The sequence below is a fragment of the Lynx canadensis genome, chromosome B1, assembly GCF_007474595.2.
Source record: "Lynx canadensis isolate LIC74 chromosome B1, mLynCan4.pri.v2, whole genome shotgun sequence".
Lineage (NCBI taxonomy): Eukaryota > Metazoa > Chordata > Mammalia > Carnivora > Felidae > Lynx > Lynx canadensis.
In genome coordinates, this window is record NC_044306.2 from 204784837 (window position 1) to 204812149 (window position 27313).

General features: G+C 53.9%; 1 protein-coding gene across 6 annotated transcripts; it reads left to right on the top strand.

Annotated features, from left to right (window-relative positions):
- Positions 1-395: 395 nt before the first annotated feature.
- On the top strand, positions 396-26926 carry NELFA (negative elongation factor complex member A). Of its 6 annotated transcripts, none has more exons than XM_030314366.1 (11): positions 396-703; positions 18865-19036; positions 20246-20407; positions 21614-21703; positions 23181-23311; positions 23407-23476; positions 23849-23937; positions 24634-24745; positions 25556-25836; positions 25935-26034; positions 26168-26926. In XM_030314366.1, exons 1-11 carry the CDS (start codon positions 494-496, stop codon positions 26455-26457), a joined length of 1707 nt encoding a protein of 568 aa, XP_030170226.1. In that variant the 5' UTR covers positions 396-493; the 3' UTR covers positions 26458-26926. The 6 variants fall into 6 exon arrangements, with proteins under 6 accessions (XP_030170226.1, XP_030170227.1, XP_030170228.1 ...); XM_030314367.1 differs by having other exon boundaries at positions 26171-26926; XM_030314368.1 differs by having other exon boundaries at positions 398-703; positions 26187-26463.
- The last annotated feature ends 387 nt before the right edge of the window (positions 26927-27313 follow it).

Here is a 27313-nt window from a genome sequence, read left to right on the forward strand (position 1 = left end):
CATGCGCAAGGGAAGCACGCGTGAGCCTGCCTCCGGGCCACCCGGGACAGCCCGGCCGGCGCGGAGCCGGGCCCCATCTGCTTCGCGGCCCGACGGGGAGCGAGCAGGCACGCGCAGCCGGGCAGGCGCCCCGGGGCGTCGGCCAACCCCGCAAGTGAGCACACGCAGCACCCGCTTGGACTTCCGCCGGCCTCCGCCGGCCTCTGCTCCCAGGCGCCCCGCCCACCCGCCGCATGGGCACGACGCCCCTCTCCTGACGTCATCTCCCACGGCCTTCCAGAGAGCCGGCCGCGGACGCCGCCATGCTATGTTACGGCGGCTGGCGGGCCTTCCTCGAGCGTCGCTGCACAGCGTCTCGCCGAGGCCCCGCCCCGCCGGAAACGTCACCGCGGCTCGTCCGGGCGGGCGCCGCCATGTTGGGGGTCCTCGCCGCGGGCGCGTAGGTGTCTTCATAAGATGCCGGCTCGGCGGCGTCCGGCTTTCTCCCCCCAAGATGGCGTCCATGCGGGAGAGCGACACGGGCCTGTGGCTGCACAACAAACTGGGGGCCACGGACGAGCTGTGGGCGCCGCCCAGCATCGCGTCCCTGCTCACCGCCGCGGTCATCGACAACATCCGCCTCTGCTTCCATGGCCTCTCGTCGGCCGTGAAGCTCAAGCTGCTGCTCGGGACGCTGCACCTTCCGCGACGCACCGTGGACGAGGTGAGGCGGGCGGCGGTGGGGGCCCGGGCCGCCCCTTCCAGTGACCAGAGGCCCCGGCCCTGCTCCCTCCCCTCCGACCGTCCCTAACGTACCCCCTCGCACCCCTGGCCCGGACCCTCACGGCCAACCGCCCCCTCACCCCCGTCCCCGCGGACCCTCATTCCCGCCCGGGACCCTCCCCCTCACACCCCTCCCCACGGAGGGGACCCCCTTCCCACAGACCCTCCCCTCCCCGCGGACCCTCGTTTCCACCCCGGACCCTCCTCTTCACACCCCTTCCTGCGGACCCTCATTCCCGTCCCGGACCCCCTCCCCACACCTCCCTCCCCCTCCGACTCTCATTCCTGCCCCGGTCCCTGGTCCCCGGTCCCCGACCCTCATCCGCCCTCCCCGCGAACCCTCATTCTCGCCCCGGACCCTCCCCTCCCCCCCCCCCCCCCCCCCCCCCCCCCCCCCCCCCCCCCCCTCCCCGCAGACCCTCATTCCCGCTCCGGACCCTCCCCTTCACACCCCCTCCCCGCAGACCCTCATTCCCGCCCCGGACCCTCCCCCTCACACCCCCTCCCCGCAGACCCTCATTCCCGCCCCGGACCCTCCCCCTCACACCCCCTCCCCGCAGACCCTCATTCCCGCTCCGGACCCTCCCCTTCACACCCCCTCCCCGCGAACCCTCATTCCCGCTCCGGGCCCCCTCCCCACACCCCCTCCCCGCAGACCGTCATTCCCGCTCCGGACCCTCCCCCTCACACCCCTCTCCCGGAGGATCCTCTTTCCCTCCCGGGACCCCCTGGTCCCCGACCCTCACACCCCCTCCCCGCGGATCCTCACTCCTTCCTCCCAGGCCCCGCCCCCCTCTCCGGCCCGTCCCCGCCCCCCCCCCAGGCCCCACCCTGCTCGCGCTAGGGTCCCGGGGTCGGGAGCGGCCGGTGCGCCCTGGCCGGGAGGGGAGGTTGGGGCGGGGGCCGCGGCGCCGGGGCACCTGTTGGCGGCAGGGCTGCGGCGGGCTCCCGCGCTGCGAGCGGCCTGGGGGGCGGCGAGCTGCCCGGAGGACGGGGCTTCCCGGAGCGGGGCGTCTGGGACGAGACGGAGGAGCTGCGGCCCTGGTGGCCCCGCAGTCTCGGTCCCTGGCGGAACAGCCGCTCGTTTCGGGCCCTGAATCCTTGGAGTCTTGCCACCCTCCCATTTTCCGTCTTCCGGGTCAGTGGGCAGCGGTGTGTTTCTGTGCTTTCCTGGACGGTCCTCGGCGTCGCTTTTCGTGCACGCGGCACTAGTGTTCCCGAATGCCGAAGCCCCGCCGTGGTGCCGGCGGCCCGCAGCGACGCTGCGGTGGTTGGTGGCTTGTGCGGGAGCTGTGCCGAAGCGCCCGCGGGGGGCCGGTCCGCGCCGCCCGGCCTCCCGCCCGCGGCCCGCGTGCCTTTACCGCGGCGGGTGCCAGGCCGGGAGTGGGCGGGGCTCGGCTGGAACGGGCCGGGGGCCGCCGCTTCCCGCGTGGCGCGTGCGGCGTGGCGCGACCGCTCTGCCGCCGGCCCTGGGCCATTTTCCTTGCGAGTGGCCTTCCCTTCCCGGGGCCGGCAGCTCTCCGTCCACCCCGTCCTGGGGAGACCATGGCTGGCGGCCAGCTTTGTGCGCTGGCGTCCTGCTGTTGCCCGCGTCGCGGTGTTTGCGTTAGGGTGTCCGTAAGCGTGTCTCTGTCCAGGGTACGGTTTCTGGGATTGGAACTCGGGGCGCGGGCGGGGGGGGGGGGCTCGGCACGATGCTGAGTTGTTTTTCCAAGTGGTTGTATCCAATTGGACTCCTCACCGGTGCTTGCCGGCCTGGAGGGTGTGGGAAGGTGTTTGGTGGGGCTTTCTTGTTTGTTTTTTCCCAAAGTACCTACTCCATTTTTTAAATTGAGGTATAATTGACCTACAGTGACATTAGTTATATTCGGATGTGCAGCATAACGATGCAGTGTTCGTATGTATTGTGTGATCACGTCAATACATCGATCATATATGCAGATCGTTTCTTGTGATGAGAACGTTAAAAAAGTGTTTAATGTTTACTTTTGAGAGAGAGAGAGAGAGACTGTACGAGTGTGTGTGTGTTGGGGAGAGAGAGAGAGAGAGAGAGAGAGAGAGAGAGAGAAATGGAGACACAGAGACACAGAGTCCGAAGCAGGCTCCGGGCTCGCAAACGGATCATGACCTGAGCCCAAGTCGGAAGCTCAACCCATTGAGCCACCCAGGCTCCCCTAATGTTTGTTTATTTTTGAGAGGGGGTGGGGGAGGGCAGAGAGCAAGGGAGACACAGAATCCCAAGCAGGCTCCAGGCTCTGAGCTGTCGGAGCAGAGCCCCTTCAGGGGCTCGAACTCAGGAGCCATGAGACCATGACCTGAGCCGAAGTCCATCGCTTAATTGACTGAGCCCCCCAGGCGCCCTGTGATGAGAACTTCTAAAGACTTACTCTCTTGACAGCTTTCAAATGTGCAGTACAGTATTAAGTGTAGGCACTTCGTTCAGTGGTTTTAACTTGTATTTGCCTTAATACTATTATGGTTGAGCTACTACTACTAATGTGGTTCGTGTGTTTATTCACTGTTTGATTTTACTTTTTGTGAATATTCAAATCTTCTGTGTTTTCCTGTCTTTTTTAAATTGCTATGTAGGTTGAAAATATACATACATACGTACGTCGGGTAGCCGTCCTTTTTTCAGTTGTATATGTTACAGATGTTTTCCAGTTTCAGCTTGACTTAGCCCCTTTCCTGGAATCTTCGGACGTTCGGAAGCTCTTAGCTCTAAGTGTGTGCTTGTACCAGTCCCGCCCCTCCCAGTGATGGGGAGGGATTTTGTCTCGTGGGGCATGTGCCTCCCTGTGGGGGGCGGGGGTGGTGGGGCTCCTGCTGTCCGGTTGAGCTGCACCGTCTGCCTTTCACTTGCCAGTCTTCAGTCTACCTGGAATTGATTGTGCTGTGAGGCTGGGAGTGCAGTTTCGCTTTCCATATGGATGTCCGGTGAGTCCGGCACCACTTCCGGAAACAGCTGTCTCTCCCCGTTGATTTGCACTGTCACTGCTTCGGGTCGCTTCTGGGCTCTGCTCTGTTTCTTCAGGCCATTTGAATGTGTCATTGTGCTAATAGCCCACTGAGTCCTCTTACCGCCGCTTGACACAGAAGCCTTGACAAGCAGCCCCTCCCGCTTTGTTCTTCAGGGGCATCTTGGGCTATTCTCGGTCGTTTCTACTTCCCTTCTGAGGTTACACATACCTCACGTTGGGATTTTGACCGACATGGAAGACCGAGTTGAACTCACGATGCATTCTGGGGTGAAACCGTCTTAATAATACTCAATCTGATAGATTGTGAATATGGACGTATCTCTCTATTTAGATCTGCTTTAATATTTGTTATGAACTGTTAACGATTTTCTCCACAGAGGCCTGCCATCCTGTTAGATGTATTACTCGATATTTCACATTTTTCATGCTGTTGTAGGTGGTATCTGTTAAAATTTTATTTTTTAGAGGAGTTTGTGAATAGTATCTGGGCCAAAGTCTTACTAATTGCAATAATCTTTTCTGTAAACTATTTTTCTGTGTCTTTCCTATTCTCTTTCCAGTTATGTTTTTTCTTGCCTTACTGGGCTCACCAGGACTCTGTCTTGTTTCTCATCACACGGGAAGAACTTGGACTGTTTTGCCAGTAAATACTATGTTTCCTATTATTTTGGATGGCTAGCTTTTGTCTGGTTAAGGAAATTCTTCTCTATTTCTAGATTTTGTTTTAAGTTATAATCAAGAATGAGTTTTAAGAGTTCTATTTAGATATAATTTACAAAGCATACAATTCACTCATTTGAAATGTACAATTCAGCAGCTTTTAGTATCTTCACATTTGTGTAACCATCGTTCTAGACAATTTTAGAACATTTTCATCAGCCCCCAAATAAAGCCTGTACCCATTAGCAGTCTCCCCCTCCAGCCCTACCCCCCTTCCCTAGCCTGAGGCACCCACTTACCTGCTTTCTGTGTCTAATGATTTGTCTATTCTGGACATTTCATATGAATGGAATCATACAATGTGTGGTCTTTTGGGACGGGCTGCTTTCAAGGCTCATCCATGTTGTAGCACGTGTAAGTATTTCATTTCTTTTTTGCAACTGAATGATACCCATTGTATTGATAGAACACATTTTATTCATCAGTTGATGGCCATTTAGGTTGTTTATACTGTTTTACTATTATGAATAATACTGTGAAAGTTCATAACAAGTTTTTATGGGCATATGTTTTCAATGTGGACATTGGATGTCAATTCTCAGGTATATGCCTTGGAGAAGAATTGTTTGGATCATAACTATTTTGAGGAACTGCCAAACTATTTTCCATAGTGGCTTCAGCATTTTTGCATTTTACACGAGTGATTTTTGAGTGTTCCAATTTCTTACATCCTTCCCAACTTTGTTGTTACCAGTCTTTCTGGCATAGTCATCCTAATAGTGTGAACATGAATGGATTTTGAAATTTGTCAGATGGTTAAAATATCCCTTGGCATGTAACTCACCACATTTATAGAATAGTTTCAATTGTAAACCAGCTTTGCATCCCTGAGGTATAAACCTAATTTAGTCATTTTATATTGTTGGATTATGTTGCCCAGATATTTTGTGTAAGAATTTTGTATTTATGTTCCTGGGTGAAATTAACCTTTAATTTTACTTTTTGAAATTGTCCTTGTCATATTTTGGTACTGAAGTTATGCTATCCTTATAAAAGGAATTGTGGTGTATCCTCTGTTTTCCTTTTCTTTGGAATTTAATAATCGGATTATTTCTTCCTAAATGTTTGGTAGGACTTAGTAATAAAGCTATGTGGGGGAGCCTGGATTTCCTTTGTGGAGAGATTTTTGAGTATTGATTTTTTTTTCTTATTTATTATCTTTATTTTATTTTTAAAGTTTATTTATTTATTTTGAGAGAGAGTGCTGTGTGCATGTGTGTGAGTGAGAGAAGGGCAGAGAGAGGGAAAGAGAGAATCCCAGGCAGGCTCCACGATGTCAGCACAGAGTGGGATGCAGGGCTAGATCTCATGACCCTCGGATCATGGCCTGAGCTGAAATCAAGAGTTGGATGCTCAACTGACTGAGTCACCTAGGCACCCTGTTTTATATTCTTCTTAAGTAAAAGTTTGATGTTATTTTTTTTTAAAGGATTGACCATTTCTACTAAAACTTCAAATGTATTGGCATAAAGTAGTTAATATCCTCTTATCTTTTTAATATCAGAAGCATGTGTAGTGATGGTCCCTTTTTCATTTTTCTTTTTTTTGATCTATTTCACCAGATATTTGTTAATTTTATAGAACTTCAAAGGACCAACTGTTGGCTTTGTTGATATTCTTTGTTATGTTATGTATTTGTTATCTGTTTAACTACTTTTTTTCATTTTCATTATCTTCTTCCTTGTATTTCCTTTTTTCTTTTGGTCTTTTACTAATCTCTTAAGATGGAAGCTGACCTCATTTTCAATGCTTTTTCCCTAAGATACATGTATAAAGCCGCAAGGTTTTTTGTAATCACAGCTTTAGCTGCATCCTGCAAGTTTTGTTAAATAGCATTTTCGTTAAGTCGCAATACTTCCTCATTTCTGTGATTTCTTCACTGACACTGTAGTTTAGAATTGTTTCTTAGTTTCTGTACATTGGAGAGGGAGAGATTTTAGTTATGTTTTGTTAGTGATTTCTAGCTGTATTGAGTGCTCATCAGGATACAATCTACATTATTTCAGTTGTTTGAAATTTAAGATGGCTTAATGGCAAAATATGTAGTCAGTTTTTGTAGACATTGTGATTGAACTTGAGAAGCAGATTTATTCACTAGTTTTGAGATCCATTGCCCTGTATATGTTCATTAGGTCAGTTTGTTTATTGTATTGTATAGGTCTACTGTAGTCTTACTGATTTTTAAAAGAATTACTTCATTTATTAGTGAGAGGGGTATGTTGATCTCTGTTATGATTATAGATTTGTCCATTTCTCCTTACCGTTTTATCAGCTTTTGCTTTATATATTTTGAGGCTATGTTATTAGGTGCATGCAAGTTTAGAATTGTTTTAGTTGCCTGTTAAGCTGAACCATGGATCTTTATATAGAGCTTTCTGTATGTGGTAATGTTTTTTGTGCTTAAAGTCTTTTTTGGTCCAACTTTAATATAGATATATCAGCTTTCTTTCACTGATATATATCAATATATGTAGTTCTGGGACTTCATAATACCAAAACAATTTTTATTTATTTATTTGAGAGAGAGAGTATGCGTGTGCACGCATCTGATTGGGAGAGGGGATGGGGAGAGAATCTCAAGCAGGCTCTACCCAACACGGAGCTCTATCTCATTAACTGTGAGATCATGACCTCAGTGGAAAATAAGAAGTCCAGAGTCAGAGCTTTAACCAACTGAGCCACTCAGACCCAGGCACCCCCCACACCAGTGTGTGTGTGTGTGTGTGTGTGTGTGTGTGTGTGTGTGTGTGTGTTTAAGGTAAGCTCTACGCCCAGTATGGGGCTTGAACTCAATGACCCCAAGATCAAGAGTCTCATGCTATACCAACTGAGCCAGCCAGGTGCCCCTATATTACAAGAAATTATAATAAAGGAATTATTGGCTAGGTTGCAAAAGGATTAGGCCATTCTGGGTAGTTTACTTTTCTGAAAAGCGTTTTTATTTTCTTGGTATTAAAACTTTTTTATTTTTCCCATTTTTTTAAATGTTTATTTATTTTTGAGAGAGAGGGGGTGTTTGTGAGCAGGGGAGGGGCAGAGGGAGAGAGAGACAGGGTCCAAAGTGGCCTCTGTGTTGACGGCAGAGCGCCTGATGTGGGGCTCGAACGCATGAATCATGAGATCATGACCTGAGCCAGAGTTGGGTGCTTAACTGACTGAGCCACCCAGGCGGCCCTCTTTTTTTTTTTTTTTTGTTAGTATTTCAAGTAATCTGTACACCCAGCATGGGGTTTAAACTCACAACTCTAAGATCGAGAGTCTCATGCACTACCAACTGAGCCAGCCAGGTGCCCCAAGCAAATTTGCTGAAACATCTTAATCCACTTAGCTATCTTAATTATCTTTAAGTTATTTAAGTATCTAATACATTTGAAATGTCATTCTAAAGATTAAGTTTTTCTATATAAGACTGTAGATACAGGGGGACTAGATGATCGGGCTGGATGTGTCCACAGTGTGTTAGAGTTCTCCAGAGAAACAGAACCAACAGGGTGTGTGTGTGTGTGTGTGTGTGTGCGCACGTGAGTGCACGCCCTATAAATACTCACATATGCCATATACGGGGGTGGTGGTGGAAGGAATTGGCTCACGTGATTAAGGAATCAGAGAAGTCCCAAGATCTGCAGCCAGCAAGCTGGAGACGCTAGAAGAGCCGGTAGTTCAGGCCAAATCCAAAGACTGGAAAAGACCAGTGTCCCACTTTGGCCAAGCAGGAGTTCTGTCTTCAGTTGGTTGAATGAGGCCCACCCATATCAGGGAGGGCAATCTGCTTTATCTAGTGTGCCAATTCAAATGTTAATCTCATCCAGACACACCTAGAATTGACGTTTGGCCCGATGTCTCGGCGCACCCCCCCCCCACCCCCCCCCCCCCCCCCCGGCCCAATCACTTTGACACATAAGTTTAACCATCACAACAGCATCTGCTACAACCTGTGTTTCATTGTGAAATCCTGAAACCAGTTTACTAGTTTTATGACCTATCTAGTCTTCTTAAAAGCTAAGTAAACAACAGTCTGTGGCTAATACCGGTGAGGGGGGGGGGGAAGAGATTTGAATGATCCAGTATTTTAGTTTATTTAGTAAGGGGTACAGAAGTAGGTTAGGGCTCCTGCTCTTTAAGAAATTTTTATTCTGGCTAGGGGAGTCGGAATGATGCCTTGAAAATGGAGGCGAACGATTTCAGGATATTATGTACGTGAGGTGTCTTGCTGACTACAGAGTGTCATAAAATGTGAATAGTGACTTTGGGATGTTTGAGCTGTATTTGAAAAGGCATTCTAGGAAATAAATGCTACTGGAAAACACCAGTGACCACTGTGGTCTAAGACACTGACATTGGCGCCAGTGGAAGTCTTAGAACAGCGGGACCGGGAGATTCTGTGTATTCTGTAGAGTTAGCCAGGTCCGGGGTGACCATGGGAGGTCTTGGGGAGTCCAGTGACCAGTGACGGGGAGGGCGAGAGATGTCTCAGCTGGAGGGTCAAAATGACAAGGCCAGCTGCACAGGGAACGATACCCAGTTTCCCCCAAGGACACACACTGCTGCTGTGGAGTGCTGAGCCTTCCCTCGCGTGGCTGTCTTACTGAGAAACCGTTGACTGAAATTACAGACTCAGAAACTTGTTTGTCTGAACTCAGGAAGAAGGAAATGTCCCACTTGTACCTGGAAGATCTCAGATGCTCAGACACACAGAAGCAGCCTCAGTTTCCAACCCAGGGGCGGAGGGTCAGATGAGGAGGGTCTGAACGTGACTTCTACCTCTCTTACCTGTGTTGTTTCCAAGGACACTGGACCCAGGTCTGCATCACGGTTCTGACACAGACCTTTTTTACACACGGACTCACCACTTCATTGAAATTTCACCTAAACTTTGCTGTCCCCCTGGAACCTAGTACCTCTGTTGTTTTTCTGCGATGGTGCCCGTGAGCCTCTGGCCTGCAGCTGTGTCACCACAGCGAGCCAGCAGCCTGGCACCAGGCTGTAGGCTCGGCTGTGATGGTCCCAGACCGTTGGTGCGGGACCATGGTTCACTCGGTCGTCCTGCGAGTTTCCAGTGGCACGTTTTGGTGGGCTTTTCAAATTACAGGTATCTTTAATCTGTCTGTTCTAGAAAATCTCAGCAGTTATTTCTTCAAACACTGCCTTCACCCCAGTTTCTCTCCCTTCCTCCCTGATTCTGCAGTTAGGTGCATATGGGACTTTCCTCTCTTTCCTGGGTAGCCCCCTCCATATTTTCTAGTGGCTTCCTTTCTTTGTTGTGGTCTGGACAGTGCCTGACTTACCACCCCATCCCTTACTTCTGTCTGCTGTTAAACTTTTTACTGGCTCCCTTTTCCTTCCTACAAAGTCTGTTCTGTCGCACTTATTCTTTGACCCCTACATCCTGCTCCCACGTTCCCTGTAGGCAACAACCATTCTGTTCTACTTAAAAGAGTGTCTTGCTTTTAGGTGGGGACTTTTCTTTCCTTTCAGGTGTAAGTGATCTAAACTGCCTGTATTTCAGGTGTGTAATGCGACATGTACACACCTGTAACATTAGGACAGTGAAGGTTCCGGCGGATCACAACCCACGTCTCCTCCTGGCCCTCTCCCGTGCAACTGCTTTCTGTCACTACAGATTAAGTTGCACATTATAGAACATTATATGCATGGAATCGTCCAGAGTGGGTTTTTTAGGTCTCGCTTCTTTCACTCAGCGTATAATTTTAATATTCGCCCATGTGTTACGTATGCTAATAGTTCATAACTTTTGTTTTTAAGCTTATTTCTTTAAGTGATGTCGACGCCCATCCCGGGGCTGGAACTCACAACCCCGAGCTCAAGAGTCGCACGCTCCACTGACTGAGCCAGCCAGGCTCCCTATAGTTCATAATTTTACTGCTGAGTAGGTTGTCTCGGTATGGGCATGCCCCATTTACGGCTATGTCCCTGCATGCACTGCTGTTCTCTGGAGGAAGCATGTAGGAGAGGGATGGCTGGGTCCTTTTTCTTTTTAACGTTCATTTGTTTTTGAGAGAGAGCCTGCACGTGCGTATGAGTGAGGGAGGGGCAAGGAGAGAGGGAGACAGAGGATCCGAAGCAGGCTCTACGATGACAGCAGGGAGCCCGCCGTGGGGCTCAAATTCACGAACCATGAGCTCATGACCTGAGCCCAAGTCGGACACTTAACCGACTGAGCCACCCAGGCACACTGCTCTCCAGGGTGACGGTACCACTCACCTTCCCACCAGCGGCATTCGAGGGCTCCAGTTGTCTTCTACATTTGGTAGCGCCTTTCTAATTTTAGGCACTTTTTGAAACAGATTTTATTTTTAAGTAATCTGTGTGCCCAACATGGGGCTCGAATTCACAACGCTGAGATCAATAGTCGCACACGCCCCTGGCTGAGCCAGCCAGGTGTCCCTACAGTCAGGCGTCCTAATAGGTGTCAGTTTGTACTTCCATAATGATAGTGACATTGAGCATCTTTTCTATCAGTCTTACGTTGCAAATCTTCCATATTTTTAAAAAAACTTTTGAAGTTTATTTCTGAGAGAGAGAGAGAGAGAGAGAGAGAGACAGTGGGGGAAGGGCAGAGAGAGAGGGAGAGGGAGAATCCCGAGCAGGCTTGGTGCTTGTCAGCACGGAGCCCAACCTGGGGCTTGAACTCATGAACTGTGAGGTCATGACCTGAGCCGAAATAAAAGAGACTCGGACTCTTAACTGACTGAGGCACCCAGGGGCCCCTTCACATATTTAAAAAAAAATTTTTTTTAATGTTTAATATTTTTGAAAGACAGCAAGCAGGAGAGGGACAGAGAGCGAGCGAGACACAGAATCCGAAGCAGGCTCCAGGCTCTGAGCTGTCAGCACAGAGCCTGACGCGGGGCTCAAGCTTACAGACCACAAGATCATGACTTGAGCTGAAATCGGTCACTTAACTGACTGAGCCACCCAGGCACCCCCACTTACTACTTTTAATTGATGTAAAATTATATTGTCTACGTACTTCAGCAATTTTTTTTATTCATTTATTTTTTTAAATGTTCATTTTTGAGAGGGAGAATGCACGGGCACGCAAAGTGGGGGAGGGACCGAGACAAAGGGGGACAGAGAATCCCAAGCAGGCTCAGCACTCAGTGCAGAGCCCAGTGTGGGTCTTTGAAGTCATGAACTGTGAGAACATGACCTGAGCTAAAGTCGATGCTTAGCCAACTGAGCCATCCAGGTGCCCCACTTCAGTTCATTTTTTTAAAACAAAACATTATTTTTAATTATTTTCAGCCATGTTGCTGTTTATCTAATCCAAGGGTTGATAAACTGACCTGTGACCTGTCTGTATGGTCTGTGAGCTAAGAATGTTTGCACGTTATTGAAAAGTTTATTTAAGCCTGTCTCATATCTTCCTCCCTCCTTCCCTTCCCTTCCCTTCCCTTCCCTTCCCTTCCCTTCCCTTCCCTTCCCTCCCCTCCCCTCCCCTTCCCTCCCCTTCCCTTCCCTTCCCATGTGGCCCACAAGCCCTAAAATAGTCACTGTCCGGCCCTTCAGAGAAAAATGGGCTGACTCCTGCTCAACTGTGCCCCCGCAGTTGGTGTCCCTGTGCACGTCCCTCCAGCCCTGGGTGGCAGGCTGCAACCAGCTTGGTTGTAACAAGCAGTGCTGTAGCACAGGGCTTCTTACCCCTGGGTCACTGTGGAGCTATCTTTGAAGTCTACGCCCAGGTGGAAGTGTTGGGTCACAGAATGTATCTGCTTAAGTGGTGACATTGTAGTGTCCACACTCCCACCTGCAGTGCCTGAGGGTACTTGATTCCCCCTCACTCTTCTCACACCTGGTTTTGTCCACTTTTCTGGTTTTGTGGATCAGATGGTTGGAAATTGATAGTTTGTGTTCATTTGAGGCATCTGTCCCCTGTGTTCCTTGCCTTGTCAGATTTCCTTTGTATGTTGCCTATTAATAGCATCTGCCTTTGTTTCCGTTGGGGTTGCTGTCTTGTTGATTTGCAGGGACTCTGTATATTTTAGGTAGTAAACACTGCTGGTTTTGAACATTACAGATTGCATCTGCCATTTTGTTACCTGTTAACTTTTTCATTTGTCCTTCGCTGAACAGAAATCTTTCATTTTAATACACAGTAAGTTTTTGGTTTATGCTTTGTGCTTTTTGAAGTTTTAAGAAGTCGTTAGATGTGCCCCTTTCGTTTCTTTTCACTTTGTAGTTCTTCCATTCACAGATAGGTCTTTAATGCGTCAGGAGTGCACCTTTGTACGTGCTGTTATATTGGAAGCCGGTCTCACTTTTCTCTGTTCTGAGTCCGAGATCTGTGTCCAACCATGCATTTAGATGCATGCATTTTTCTCATGGATTTGTGACGCTGTGTGTATATGAGAGAGAGAGAGAGTGTGTGTGCATGCTTTAGAGCATGCGGCGTTGCCCTCTTGGCAAGACCTGGAAGGTCCTTACTCCAGCATCTGCCTCTCCCCAGAGACCCAATGAAAGCTACCATGAGAACACGGTTGAAGATAGGATTCTTCTTTTTTTTTCTTTTAATGTCTATTTATTTTTGAGAGAGAAAGAGAGAGAACATGAGCAGGGGAGGGGAAGACAGGGAGGGAGACACAGAATCCGAAGTAGGCTCCAGGCACTGAGCTGTCAGCACAGAGCCCGATGCTGGGCTCGAATTCAGGAACCGCGAAATCATGACCTGAGCCGAAGTCAGCCGCTTAACTGACTGAGCCCCCAGGAGCCCCAGACATTTACTTTCTTACAATTCTGGACCATAGGACATCGAGACCGAGGTGCTATCTGATTCAGTGTCTTCTGAGGGCTGTCCTGGCCTGCAGACGGCAGCCTTCAGGCTGTGTGCTCACACCGTAAGAGAGGTCTGGGATCCCTTTTGTAAAGGCAGGCACCCCTTCCCTCGGGACCCCGTCCCCTCCCGCTACCATCACACTGGGAATTAGGGCTTCAGCGTGTAGTTTGAGGGAACACGCATTCAGTCCATAACAGTAGTCTTTTTGTTTTTAACCTCCCTGCCTTTTTTGGTTAACATTTTTAGAAACCAGCGTCCATTTTGCCTTAGGGTTGTTGTATTAGTTTGCCAGGGCTGCTGTAACAAAGTAGCACAAACTAGATGGCTTAGAACAACAGAAACATAGCCTCTCACGGCTCTGGGTGGCCTCTCCTGACTCGGGATGGCCTCGGCTGTTTGGTTGCTTATAGGAGCATCGCTCCAGTCACATAGCTGTTTTCTCCCTGTTTCTTTACCTTGTCTTTCTTCTGTGAGTGTCTCATGTGTGTCCAAGTTTCCCCTCTTCGTAAGGACACCAGTCACAATGACTGCATTTTAACTTGACCACCTCTGTAAAGGCTCTGTTTCTGAATAGAGTCATATTCTGAGCCACTGGGCATTAGGACTCTGCCATATCTTTTTGGAGGAGCACAGTTCAACTTAAAACACTAGGTTTACAGGGCATCTGGGTGGCTTAGTTGGTCTAACATCTGACTCTTGATTTTGGCTGAGGTCATGGTCCCAGGGTCGTGGGATCGAGCCCTGCATCAGGTTCTGCACTGAGCATGGAGCCTGCTTGAGATTTTCTCCCCACCCCCCCACCCCCTCACACACAGCAGCTCTCACTTGTCCTCTTAAAGAAAACACCCAAAACAGGAGCGCCTCTGACTTCAGCTCTTGTCATGATCTCACGGTTCAAGGGTTCAAGCCCCACATCGGGCTCTGTGCTGACGGCTCAGAGCCTGGAGCCCGCTTCGGATTCTGTGTCTCCCTCTCTGCCCTTCCCCCGCTTGTCCTCTGTCTGTCTCTCTCTCTCTCTCTCTCTCTCTCTCTCTCTCAGAAAAAATAAAGTAAATTAAAAAACCAAAACCACTAGGTTTTTGTGAACGCAGGTGGGTTCTCAGTTTATTTTGTGCTCATGTGTGAGCTGTTTTGAGAGCACGTCTTGTGTCTTGCTTGTTTCTGCAGCTCTAACACCGCACCTCACCTGGCCCTCGGGAGAGACTCTGTCCATAGAACAACTAAGTCATTAGAGGGTCTGGTTAGCTGCACATCTCCTCTTGGGGAGGCTTGGGGAAGCGATCGCGCACGCGTCATTCCCTTCACTGCCTCGCAGAGTCTGCTTTCTCTGGTGGGTCTCTTGGTGGGTGCCGAGCTGTTCCCGTCTTCCGCTGCGGGGAATGCTCTGCCTGAGTGTCCTGTTGCCTAGGTGTGTAGGAGAGCCGGAGGGCACGTTCTCGGAAGTGCCGACTGCCCTGAGAGCACATAGCGTATAAATTGTGACGCGTGTTGCTAAGGTAAAAGCCTTGTAGACGTTATGCCCGCTTACGTTCTGGCATCAGCTGCTGTTCCTTTATTCGCGGAGGGGAGTTGTGGCACAGGCACGCCTGGGAATGTGCCCGTGCTTTTCCAGGGAGTGGTGACAGATTTGGGGTTCGGCCCGAGGTGGCCGAGTCCAGGCTGTTCTCCCCGAGGGGCCGCGGTGGTCGCCTGCCCAGGTACCTGCCCCGCACCGCCAGGCTCACGCGCGGGAAGCTTGTCTCCTTTCCGTGTGCGTTTCTTTTACATGGAGTGAGGCTGAGTATCCTTTGCATTTTTTTTTTAATTTTTTTTTCAACGTTTTTATTTATTTTTGGGACAGAGAGAGACAGAGCATGAACGGGGGAGGGGCAGAGAGAGAGGGAGACACAGAATCGGAAACAGGCTCCAGGCTCCGAGCCATCAGCCCAGAGCCTGACGCGGGGCTCGAACTCACGGACCGCGAGATCGTGACCTGGCTGAAGTCGGCCAGTTAACCAACTGCGCCACCCAGGTGCCCCTCCTTTGCATTTTTAAGAGTTTTGAATCGTTTTCTGGTAAACCTTTTCTTACTGACTTGTAGGATCAAGTGTGTGTGTGTTTAATGCCTGTGATAGGAGTTGCAAGTACTTTTTCTCTAGCTTGTCGTGGCTCTTTTGATTGTATTTATGGGGTTTGGACTTTTTTGGGTTTTTCCATGCCAAAATAGTTGTGTAGTAAAGTTGATATTCTTGCCTTTTGTGGTCCTTGGTTTAGAATCGTATGTACAGACGTCTTTCTCACTTAGCAGTCACAAAAAAGGATTCCTGTGGTTTCTTCTAGTATTTTCACAGTCTTACTTTTCAAACTGAAATCGGATCCATTTGCAGCTTATTTGGAAATAAAGTGAGAGACTCGGAGCGTTCTCCATCGTGTGGCACATTCGTAACGCATTTTCACATCTGGTAAGATTAACGCCCTCTCGTTACCTTCTTTTTAAATGTTTCTCTTATTTTCCCTTGTTGATTTTCTCAGAGGAATTTAGAATCAGATTGTCCGGTTGTGTGAAGAAAACCAGGAATTTGAGAGGGGCGGGTGACCCCACACTTAGCGCCTGAAGGAGAACGGCCTTCCCTGTGGCATCACGTGCCCTCCCCTCGCCCGCCAGGTCCACGCGGGGCTCCTGCCCTCACTGCTCCGTCACCTTCATTTGAATTCATTTGTCTGCTTTCTGGTTTTATTGGAGAGGGTCGTAAACATTCATGGCACTGTAACCGGTCACCAGCATCACACGCTCTGGAGGAGTATTTGCCGAATCCGGACTTTGCCTTTCCTCCTCTTTGCTTCGACTCTGGCTGCGACTGTGCCAGTGCCTGCCTGCAGAATTAAAGCTCCTTTTGACCCAAGTACATGCTTCCTGACCCAGCTGTCGTCACAGCTGCATCCTGGTGATGGGGACTGTCCCAGGCCGGCCTGGGCTGCCTCCTGGAGACACCACTCAGCTGTGCCTCTTGGGTGCTCAGGCGTGTGACGTCTGGGGACACGGCACCCAGGCAGGGGCCCGGGCCCGGGGGTGATGCCGGATCTGGAGACATCCTGCAGGCTTTGGCTACGTTTCCCTCGGTTACCCTTCCGGGCACTTCCCCCACAGATTTTTCTGCCTCGCATCATTTCTCAGATTGAGATATTCACATAGGACTCGTTCTTTGCACGTGCGGTTTGGTGGTCTGGGTACGTTCACAGTGTTGTGCAGACGTCACCGCTCTCTAATCCAGAGCAGTTCGTCACCCCAGCAGGGTGCCCTGTCCTCATCAGCAGTCGCTTCTGTTCCTGTCGGGCCCCTGTCACATCTCTACAGCGCACCTGGAACTGGTCCACTGTGTGGTCTTCTGGGACTGGCTTCTTTGACTCAGCGTCACGTACTGAAGTTCAGGTTGCATCTGTGCTGTGGGTACGCCCCGGTTGAGTCACCCCTTCACTGCTGAGCTCTTAGGAAGAAAGCCGTTGGCATGCAGGTCTCTGGGCGGACGTGCGTTTTCGTTCTCTCGTGTTTGTGCGGGAGTGGAGCCACGGGTCGCACGGTCAACTCCGTGCGCGTCTCACTGAGGGACAGCCAGGCTGGCTCCCCCCCCCCCCCACCCGCGCGGCCTCAGTTTGCATTGCCGGCAGCGGTGTCCAGAGGGTTCCGGTCCCTCTGCCCCTTTGCCCACGTCGCCCACCTGTTTGATTCTGCCCTCGCCCGGCTCGTGAGGCAGCACCCGCCGGTGTGGGCCACGTCATGACGTCATGTTTGCAGCCTCTCTTCTGCGTGGTCGTTGGCGAGTATGGACATTCGGGAGTTTCCTCAGGCGCAGTCTGTGTGTGTTTCTTGTTCTTCGTGCTTCGGAGCCATTGCCCAGGGTGGAACCTGCCATCTTACTGAGCCACTTAGAACGCTGGGCGCTCAGTATGTGTCATTTTCTTAGGCACAATTTTAGTCGGCCTGGGACGTGTTTTTATGCTCTTCTTGTTGTAGCAAGGGACGCATAAAGTTGTTTTAATTTGAGGGGCACCTGGGTGGCTCAGTCGGTCAAGCATCCAACTCTTGATTTCGGCTCAGGTCACAATATCATGTTTCGTGAGTCTGAGCCCCAAGTTAGGCTCTGTGCTCTCAGTGCTGAGCCTGCTTGGGATTCTCTCCCTTCCTCTCTCTCTCAAAATAAATAAATAAACATCTTTTAAAAATTGTTTAATTTTTTGGGGCGCCTTGGTGGCTCAGTCAGTTAAGCATCCAACTCTTGATTTTGGCTCAGGTCATGATCTCATGGTTCGTGAGTTCGAGCCCCACATCAGGCTCCGTGCTGATGATGCAGAACCTGCTTGGGATTCTCTCTCTCCCCCTGTCTTTCTGCCCCTCCCCTGCTCGCTCTCTCTCTCTCTCTCTCTCTCTCTCTCTCTCAAATAAACTTTTTAAAAAAATTTTAAATTGTTTAATTTTTCACTTTGTGCTTTTTTGTTTTTAACGCAGAACAGAGCTTATATTATACCTCGATGGAAGTAAAGGGGAAGGGAGTGGATGGGGCACTCTTCTGTAACAGCAAAAAGCCCCCCCTACCACAAATGTTTACAAATTAATGTTTGCTGCTTTTTTTCTTTTCGAATATTCATTTAAATTCTAGTTAGTGAACATATAGTACAATGTTGGTTTCAGGGTTTATCATTTTTACCATCAGAGAACATATTTCTGCATATTTCAAGATATGGCCTTTTAGAACTGGTCAGCTGGCACCTGACCCTGTGTGTGGCTGGCAGGGGAGGGGGGCCCACCCTGAAGCTTTGACCTCACACGTGGGTACCTCTCCTCCAGTGGGTGGGAATGGGAGGGGGGCAGGGAGCTGTGGTGCAGGTGAGAAGGGCAGTTGCTGCCCCTGCGGGGCCAGGAGTGAGGAATCACATGTCTGAGGGATGGAAAGACCAGTGACCAGGTGGGCTGAGTGTAGGGCTAGTGTGGTCTTGCAGCGGCTCAAGGGTCCGGCCTTCTCCCCTTCCCCGGCCCTCTGTCTCCTGCATCCGTGCTCCCCCGTCAGGACTGTGAGCTCGCCTCTCCTTCCTGAAGGTGCCCCATCAGCAGGTTTCCTAAACGGGGGTGTGGGCCTGGCAAAGGCAGGGGCTTGTGTGTGGACAGCCCTCCCTCCGGCTGCTGTCCTGGCACACGGTCACCTGGGTGCCGCTAGGAGCCATCTAGGGGGCTGTGGGGAGAGGCTGCTGCGGGAGGGGGAGTGGGCAACAGGCGAAGGTGGGGGCGCTCAGTGTGAGTGGGCATCGCGACCTGGCAGAGGCCGTGGTGGCCCAGGGGAGCGGGATGGCCCTGGGGTGGGGGGAGCACAGAGGAAGGGGAGCCCAGGTTCCCGTGAGGAGGGGGCCAGGCACGGAGGCGGTTGCTGTGGAGGCTGGACGCTTCCCCACAGAGCTTCAGTGGGGTGTGAAGGGGGCTGCTGTCTGTGTTTGGGAACAAAGGTGTGCAGACACCTGCACCTGCGGGGGCTGCTGTCCCCAGCTGGTTGCCAAGGCCTGTCAGCAGTGGGCGGGGCTTCCGGGAGGGGCGGCCGTGCAGCCCCCAGGCTCAGGACACTGTCTCTCCTTTCCCGGCAGATGAAGGGCGCCCTGGCGGAGATTATCCAGCTGGCTACCCTGGACTCGGACCCCTGGGTTCTCATGGTAGCTGACATCCTGAAGTCCTTTCCCGACACCGGCTCGCTTAACCTTGACCTTGAAGAACAGAATCCCAACGTTCAAGATATTCTAGGAGAACTTAGAGAAAAGGGTATTTGTGTGTGTGTTTTTTATGTGGGGAGGAGGGAAATGTGAACTTGACATCTACGGTGTTGCGTGGTGTGCGGGGCAGTTGCTGCGGTTCCGGAAATGTTACCTGTGTGCATTTTCCACCCCCACCCCCCCCCCCCGCCAGAGCTGCTGCCCAGCTCCTGGCCCGTCTCAGAATACCAAGCTTGTCAACAGCCCGCAAGCCGCTCCTCACTGCTCAGCTCCGTGAGGCCATGGGCTCTGCCCGTTCAGGTTGCATCTCTAGAGCGTAGAACATTCCCTGGCACAGAGTAGATGCTCAGAACTGTGTGTTTAAAGTATCACCAGTTGAGTTATTTTGAGCTTGAACTGAAAATTATTGAGAAAATTCTCGTAAATGATCAGAGAAGACATAGAAAGACGAGGAGGGCCGTTCCTCCCAGATCTCTCTGTCTGGAGACAGGTGCTGGTGCCCCTTCAAGATGGAGCCTGTGCTGCCACAGGGCCAGTAGCCTGGCCATTCCCCCCACACAACACAGAGTCTTTGGGAGCCCTGGGAAGCAAACCCAGGACGTCTTTGTCCTGGTGGTTATCTTGACCAGGGTCCAGGTGAGGTCTGCCTCTTAGGTGGGGAAAGGCCTGCTTTGTCTTCGGCTGCAGGGGGCTTCTTGGCCCCTGGCGGGGGTGGGGGGCCTGGTCTTATGGTGGGGGGGGGGCAGGAAAAATAGGGGTGCATTTGAGCTCCTTCCTCAAGGGTTTTCCCTGAGTTCTGACTCCTGGGGGGACAGAGAAGCCACCCGAGTGCTGCTTCTGAGGGCCAGGATCCAGCAGAAGCCAGAAGAGACCACTGACAGGGGCCCGTGGAGGCTGCAGAGAGAAGCCTATGGTGACCACAGACTCACCTTTCCTATTGCTCGGGGGGTGTGTGGGCATTTCTGATGCCTGGGAATGCTGGAGACACTCTCCAAAGATTGTCGTATTGATGCACACCGGTGGGGCCCCATCCTGGTGGGTGGCCACCCACTTGACCACCGGCCATGTTGGTGGCCGCGACTGGCGGGCGACTGGTGGAGTGGAGACACTGGGGAGTCCGTCTTTGACGGATCAAAGCGGAAGATCCGCAGCTGTAAATACGAAACGGCATCTTGGATTGTGTTTTCACATCAGTGGTGGAGACGGTGGCCTGGGTGAGGGAGCTCCTAACGAGTTGTGTCGGTTCTTGAATGAGCAGTGAATGAGTGTGAGGCGTCAGCCATGCTGCCACTGGAGTGCCAGTACCTGAATAAAAACGCCCTGACGACCCTCGCCGGACCCCTCACTCCCCCAGTGAAACATTTTCAATTAAAGAGGAAGCCGAAGAGTGCCACGCTGAGGGCAGAGCTCCTGCAGAAATGTGAGTGTCCGCCATCTAGGCGCCGGGCTGGCGGGGACCCTCTCCTCTCGGGGCCGCCCTGCCGAGCTCACGGTCGTGCTTCGGCCTCGGTCTGTACTTTTACTTTCAGAGTTCTTTGATTTATGGCTCCTAACCTGTCTTCTTGAGACCGAGGTCTGCAAAAGTTTTTTAGAAATTTATTTACTGCTACGCTAAACTGTGTGTTCTAAAATCTGCTCTAGAAACTTCAGAATTTTCGGGTTAAAGTGTCTGTAATCTTGTTACAAAAAATGAAATCTGCAAACAGTGATGTGGGCAGTGATAGGTGGCCTGGCAAAAGCTCCTGAAAGGCCGGCCCCTCCTGTGACTGCCTTTTTCTGGAGTTGCAGATGGCGTGCATTTCACTGTAAAGATGTTTCAGCGTTTTATTTAACGTTTTCTCAGATAGTAGCATGTGAAATGGGTGTGGAAGTTATTTGCTAGAAAAAAGGCAAGGAAGTTGATTCTTTTCAACCAAATTGCAAAACATATCCCGATAAAACTTTTATTTTGAATGGCTACGGAATTGGTGTCAATGACATACGTAAATGCCCTGGTTGCAAAGCATCTGGGTAGAACACACCAGCCGTTGTGACTCTTAGTTCAGAATAGACAGTGTCTTGGGTCTGGTGCCGTGCTGTGGCTGCATGGGGCTGGTGGCCCCGCTGTCCCCTGTGGCAGAGCCTAGTGCTGGGGACCAGGCTTCCGGCCCCGCCTCGCTGCTCCCTTCCCCTTCCCCAGCACCCACCGAGCCGTCTCAGGAAAATCTCGTTCCCTCCTCATACTTCTGCGTCTGCACACACTTTGCCTGATGACCACGGTCATCAGTGTCCAGTGAGGACACTCCCATCGGGGCTGCCCGATTTGAGACCTCACACAGGGTGCCCAGGAGGCCTCCCTCCGGCTCCCCTGTCGGGCCCCTCTGGAGTACGGTTCTGCCCCTTCCGGGCAGCCCCACGGCTCTCCTTACTTGAAAGTAGGTCTTGTAAGCAAAAAACATACCATTTGCAGTCACATTGGGCTTCGGGGAACGTATGAATGTGTCTTTAGGAAGAGAGACCCGTGTGTGTGTGTGTGTGTGTGTGTGTGCGTGAATACTTACAGCACCTACTTCCTAGCGAGTCATTTCGTGAGCGCCACGCACATGTACCGCGGGACACGCTGCTGACACGTGCAACCCTCTTACAGCCACCGAGACGGCCCAGCAGCTGAAGCGGAGCGCGGGCGTGCCCTTCCACGCCAAGGGCCGGGGACTGCTCCGGAAGATGGACACCACAAGTAAGGCCTTGCCCGCTGCGCTCCGCCCTGGCAGCCCGAGCACGGAGCCGCAGGACTCCTTCCTGCTTCCGGGCTTGCCTCTGGGTCAGAGATTGGGGTTTGGCTTCAAAGACGGTTTTTCCTGGTTAGCCACACCATTTAAATGTTGGGCCCCAAAGGTGCCTTAAGAGGTGTTGGGAAAGGAACGCGTGGAATGAGGAGAGCTCAGGGTTGATGCAGGTTTTCCACCTACGGAAAGACCTGGAAGGATATACGTGGACATGCCAAGAGGAGCAAGACCAGAATTTGAGCAGGATGTGGGGGGGGGGGGGGGGAGGGTGCCCCCTGCACACGGTGAGTGCCGCCCCGCCGCAGAGCTTCGGGACTGACGGTGGACTGCGAAATGCCCCGGTGGCTGGTGCTCCTGGGCCGTACCTTCTTCCTTCCCTCAGGGCTGGAAACAGTTTCCAGCCCTGCGTGCACATCACCGGAGCAGATAGGAGGAGCAGAGAACAGGTGGCCTGGAGCGTGCCTCCAGAAGGCACCGGACAAACCAACCCAAGGGCAAGAGACAGGGCCCAGGGTGACCAGGCAGCAGGGGAGGGGTGCCACCTGAAAACAGAGGGCACCCTGTTGGAGCTGACAGGGAAGCCTGGCGGGGTCCCTTCTAGAGGCCCGCCCACCCCGCTCACCGGAGAAAGCTCTCAGGTTCTCCACGCCCCAGCAACGTGTCCTGACGGCAGTGCTGGCCAGAGGCTGCGTGTGCCCTGGGCCTGGCTCACGGGGTGAGACCTGAGCAGGAGCAGGCCTGCGGGCTGAGCATGGAGATGGGGTCCCGGGGCCGAGAGTGGGGAGGTGCTAGATGCCCAGCGGTGGGGGGGCAGGCCCTGCTTGAAAGGGAAGGTCGCTGTGTGTCAGGTGACTTCTTTTTGACACACTTAGGACCAACTTGAGGAGGAAGGGAGGGAGGGAAGGAGGAAGGAAGGAAGGAAGAGAGGGAGGGAGGAAGGTGGGAGGGAGGGAGGGAGGGTGATTCTGGCTGCAGTGTGTGGGTATCTAGCCTTTCACGGTCAGTTTGCTGGGAGGTACAAGAAGGGAGCGTGGGTAGAAGTCGCGTCCGTGCCGTCGGAAGCCCGCTGTGTTAGGATGGATGGCTGCAGACACGGTGTCTGTTTTTGTTCGTGCTTTGTCAACAATATCCTAGATTGGCTGTGATGTCATTGCTTCCTATGGCCTTGCCCTCAGACTCGACACCTGAGCCCTTGGCCACCAGGAGAGGGTCGCCCAGGGTCGCAGGTGTACTGGTGATGTCGCCTCCACCCACCCTCGCGGAGACACGGCGGTCCGTGGGAATTGGGGTTGCACCCGCTGGGCTCGCGCATGGTGTCACGGGGCCGGTGAAGCGGGCGGTGTGCTGGCAGGGTGGCCTCGCTCCTCAGAGGGAAGCATGAGAGTGGCAGGAGACAGGCCAGTCCCTGAGGTCCCCACCTCTTTGCAGCCCCGCTCAAAGGCATCCCGAAGCAGGCGCCCTTCAGAAGCCCCACCACCCCCAGTGTCTTCAGCCCCGCCGGGAACCGGACCCCCATCCCGCCTTCGAGGACCCCCCTGCGGAAGGAGAGGGGAGTGAAGGTAGGCACTTCCCCTCTGGTATCCGCGGCCTCACGAGACCGGCCTCGGTGTCCCTCACACCGCGGGTAAGGGCCGGCTTCTGTCTGTTTTGACAGCTGCTCGACATTTCTGAGCTGGACATGGTGGGAGCCGGCCGAGAGGCAAAGAGGAGGAGGAAGACGCTGGGTGTGTACACGGGGCTCCCTACAGGGTCTGGGCTGCCCTCCGCCCGGGCGCTCGGTCGGGGAGCCGGGGGTCAGGCATCGGGGTGGGTCTGGGCTGCAGTCCACCTGGGGGCTGCGCTTCCTGGCCGGTCCCTCTCCCGGTGACTCGTCCCGCCGGTGGCTTTTGTCTTGACGCTAGGTCCTCAACCGGGGCGCGGTGATCATACGGGGCAGGACTTCTGGAAAATGAGCTCACTTTGTTCTTTGCCTGGAGACCGTGTTTGAAGCACACGTTCAGTGTGGCGGTTCGGGATTGCACCCCGGGGGCCCGCTGGGCCTGCTCGTGGGGTGCGCGCAGTCGGGGCCACTGGCGAGGACTCTGTTTTGTCAGCAGATGCGGAAGTGGTGGAAAAGCCAGCCAAGGAGGAGACCGTCGTGGAGAACGCCACCCCAGATTACGCGGCCGGCCTGGTGTCCACACAGGTGGGGCCTGGGCGCTGCAGGGGCGCCTTCCACAACCACCCATCTCCCCCCACCACCCCCCCAGCTCGTCATGCGGCCGACATGTGGTTAGCCACACAGTGTGCCCTGTGGGGAGCGTGTGTGTGTGTGTGTGTAGATACGGGTGCGAGAGGCGTTGCACTAGGGCTGTGTGTGCGCGTCCCACGTGTGCTTTCCGGGGGGCTCTGTGGTGAGTCTCCTCACCTCTGGGCCTTGGTTTCCCCTCTCTAGTGGGGACCTGTCTTTGGGGCCTCAGTCCCGCCCACAGTGGAGGGGGTCAGCGGGCAAGCATAGCCTGCTTCTCGGATTCTCGTCCATGCAGACCATCCCCACGCAGCTCTCGTGGGGATGGGGCCACGGGCAAGGGCTGGAGAAAGGCCTTGTGAGCATGGCTTGCTTCCGGGTAACGGCCCAGTTTCCTTCTATTGCAGAGTGGTGTTTTCTCTCCTCCTGGCTGGCTGGTTTGGGAAGCCCCCCCTCCCCCGCCCCCATGAGGCAGGTCCAGACAGGGGCTGAGGAGAGCAGTGCCCGCCGTCCTGCCCCAGGGTTGGGAGTGCCTCCCGTGGGGGTGGAGGATGGAGTCTGAGGCTCACAGGGGAGCCAGCACAGGCCAGCGTCCAGGGGAAGCCCTGAGCCCTGGGTCTCTTCTGGGAGGGATCGTAATAAAATCTGTTCCAGAAACTCGGATCCTTGAACAACGAGCCTGCGCTGCCCTCCACGAGCTACCTGCCTGCCACCCCCAGCGTGGTCCCGGCCTCGTCCTACATCCCCAGCTCCGAGACCCCACCAGGTGAGCGGGCAGGTGTCCGGCTCAGCCTTCTCCAGACCCCTCCCCAGCACCCACTGGGACTGCCGCCCGCCGGGGAGGGAGCAGATCCTCCCTTGCTCACGTGGCGCTTCCCTGGGCGGCAGGACATCTGTGCTGGAGCAAACCCCAAGTTTTCACCTGCTCTGTCCTTTCTGGAGGCCCCTTCGTAGGGCCCAGTGGGGAGTGGGGGAGCTGGAGGAGGGGGAGGGGGTTGCCCAGCTGACGTCAAGGTAGGGTCCAGGGATCCCCTCGCAGTCACAGAATTTCTGACAAAAAGGTGGACCCAGGGTAATGGACTTGACTCTGGGGCTCTGGCGTCACTGGGCTTAGCTTTGCCCTCCGGGAGCGGAAGTGGCCAGAGAGGGCCATGGGGGCCAGCAGCCCTGTTGGGCTGCAGGAGGCTGCCTTCCAGTGTTACCGGGGCCGTGGTGGGTGGGGGGGGGGGGGGGGGGGGGTGGGAGGGGTGCGGGCAGGGGGCTGGGCCAGGCCTGGACATCTCATCTGCCGTTTGGAAGAGCCTGAGACTCCCTGCTCCCGCGGGGCCCGGAGGTGCTGCCGGTGGTTCAGGCTCAGGCCCCAGCTTCGGCCAGACGGCCTCCCACTGGGGACTCAGAGGCAGGACGGGGTCTAGCAGTCAGGGCCTGGGAGGCGGAGCAGGACCTGTCCCCTTGTTCTAGGGGCAGTGGAGCCCAGGAGAGCTCAAGGGCCGGGCGGGGGGGGGGGGGGGGGCCCCGGGGGCCCCGTCCCCCCTTCCTTCCCCCGCCCCCTCACCAGACCGCATTCTTCTTACAGCACCGTCTTCTCGGGAGGCTGGCCTGCAGGCCAGCCGGCCGCCTGAGGAGCCCAGTGCCCCAAGCCCTGCGCTGCCAGCACAGTTCAAGCAGAGGGCACCCATGTACAACAGCGGCCCGAGCCCTGCCGCGTCCACACCCTCAACGCCCACCTCCCCCCTGACGCCCACCACACCCCCGGCCGTCACCCCGGCCGCCCAGACGCCTCCGGTGGCCATGGTGGCCCCACAGACCCAGCCCCCTGCCCAGCAGCAGCAGCCCAAGAAGAACCTGTCCCTCACGGTAGGTGTGCCCTGGGCGGGCTGAGGCCTTACCCGCCCGCAGCTGCAGTGGGGGCACCCGCAGTGCCCGGATACCCACACCCCTGTCCACGCTTGCAGAGAGAGCAGATGTTTGCCGCGCAGGAGATGTTCAAGACGGCCAACAAAGTCACACGGCCGGAGAAGGCCCTCATCCTGGGCTTCATGGCCGGCTCCCGAGGTAGGTGTGTGTGGCTGGCCCCGGGGGGGGGGGGGGGGGGGGGGCGGCGGCGGCGGGATGGGGGCGGGCGGGGGGACGAGGGCCCCGGGAGGGGTGGGGGGACGGGCTCCTCAGTCCCCGGTGCCCCGCCCAGCAGCCCCTGCCCTCCGCAGAGAACCCGTGCCAGGAGCAGGGCGACGTGATCCAGATCAAGCTCAGCGAGCACACGGAGGACCTGCCCAAGTCGGACGGCCAGGGCAGCACCACCATGCTGGTGGACACCGTGTTCGAGATGAACTATGCCACAGGCCAGTGGACGCGCTTCAAGAAGTACAAGCCCATGGCCAACGTGTCCTAGGGGCCGCCCGCCGCCCGTGCCGGCCTTCGCCGTGGGGCTTGGCGGGACGGCCGCTCCTCGGGCTCCACCGGGCCCCAGCCCGCTAAAGCTTTAGGTTCATTTCTCGGGGGTGTTCTGGACTCGTTTTTTAAATTTTACTATGGGTTACCTTTTGTGTGATTTCGGATACTTTTTTGGATTCAATATTACATTTTCGAATGTTCAAGTTAACCAGAAAAGTTATAACTTCCGAATTTTAGCGACAGCTCTGCTTATTAGACTTTTATCTTTTTTATTTTTTCTTAAATTCCACTGACCACGAAGGAGGGCTTTTCCTTGCTAGTGCGACGCTCTCCCCGCCCCCCGAGGTTGAGGGGACCAAAGGGATGCCTGGCGCGGTGGACAGGGTGAGGTAGGGCTGCCGAGTACCCCAGGGCGGGAGATGCGGGCCGCGCTCACCGCCCGCGGCTTTTGTATTTGTCTTTTGTACGGTTGTGAGCGTTGAGACCGGTCTTCTGGTACCTGTTTTCATTGTAAAACTATCTGAGTAATTAAAGTCTGGCTTTTCTAAAGAAAGCCCCGCGGCGGTGTTTCAGGCCAGCCCGTCCTCTCTGCTCCAGGGCCGCAGCCCCCGTTGGGGTGGGTGGCGGCGGGCTGGCAGGATGGTCGCTCCCCGACCAGGGGGAGCCAGGGTCAAAGGCTCTCCTCAGGGAAGATGGAGGACCCGGGGCGGGGCTGAGCGTCCGCTCAGAAGGGTCGGCAGCTCCTGACCGTTTTCACCCTCGATGGCGATTTGCTCATCAGAGTGTTTAAAAAAGCGGGGGGGGGGGGGGGGGCATTGGGGCATTTTTTCCGAAAGGAGAGAGCTACACTTACTGTTTGTGGTGTTTGCTATCCCTCCGAGGCCACAGTCAGCTTCTACCAGGGCAAGTGAGCGGTGGAGCGACAGTCTGAGGACAGAGC

What these genes read in the sequence shown, in the direction of transcription:
- NELFA (XM_030314366.1), top strand. Translation starts at nt 494, where the DNA reads ATGGCGTCCATGCGGGAGAGCGACACGGGCCTGTGGCTGCACAACAAA. An exon ending in CCGGAAGATGGACACCACAA is followed by an intron (nt 21,704 to 23,180) that starts GTAAGGCCTTGC and finishes ACCTCTTTGCAG; the next exon opens with CCCCGCTCAAAGGCATCCCG. An exon ending in CCGGCCTGGTGTCCACACAG is followed by an intron (nt 23,938 to 24,633) that starts GTGGGGCCTGGG and finishes AATCTGTTCCAG; the next exon opens with AAACTCGGATCCTTGAACAA.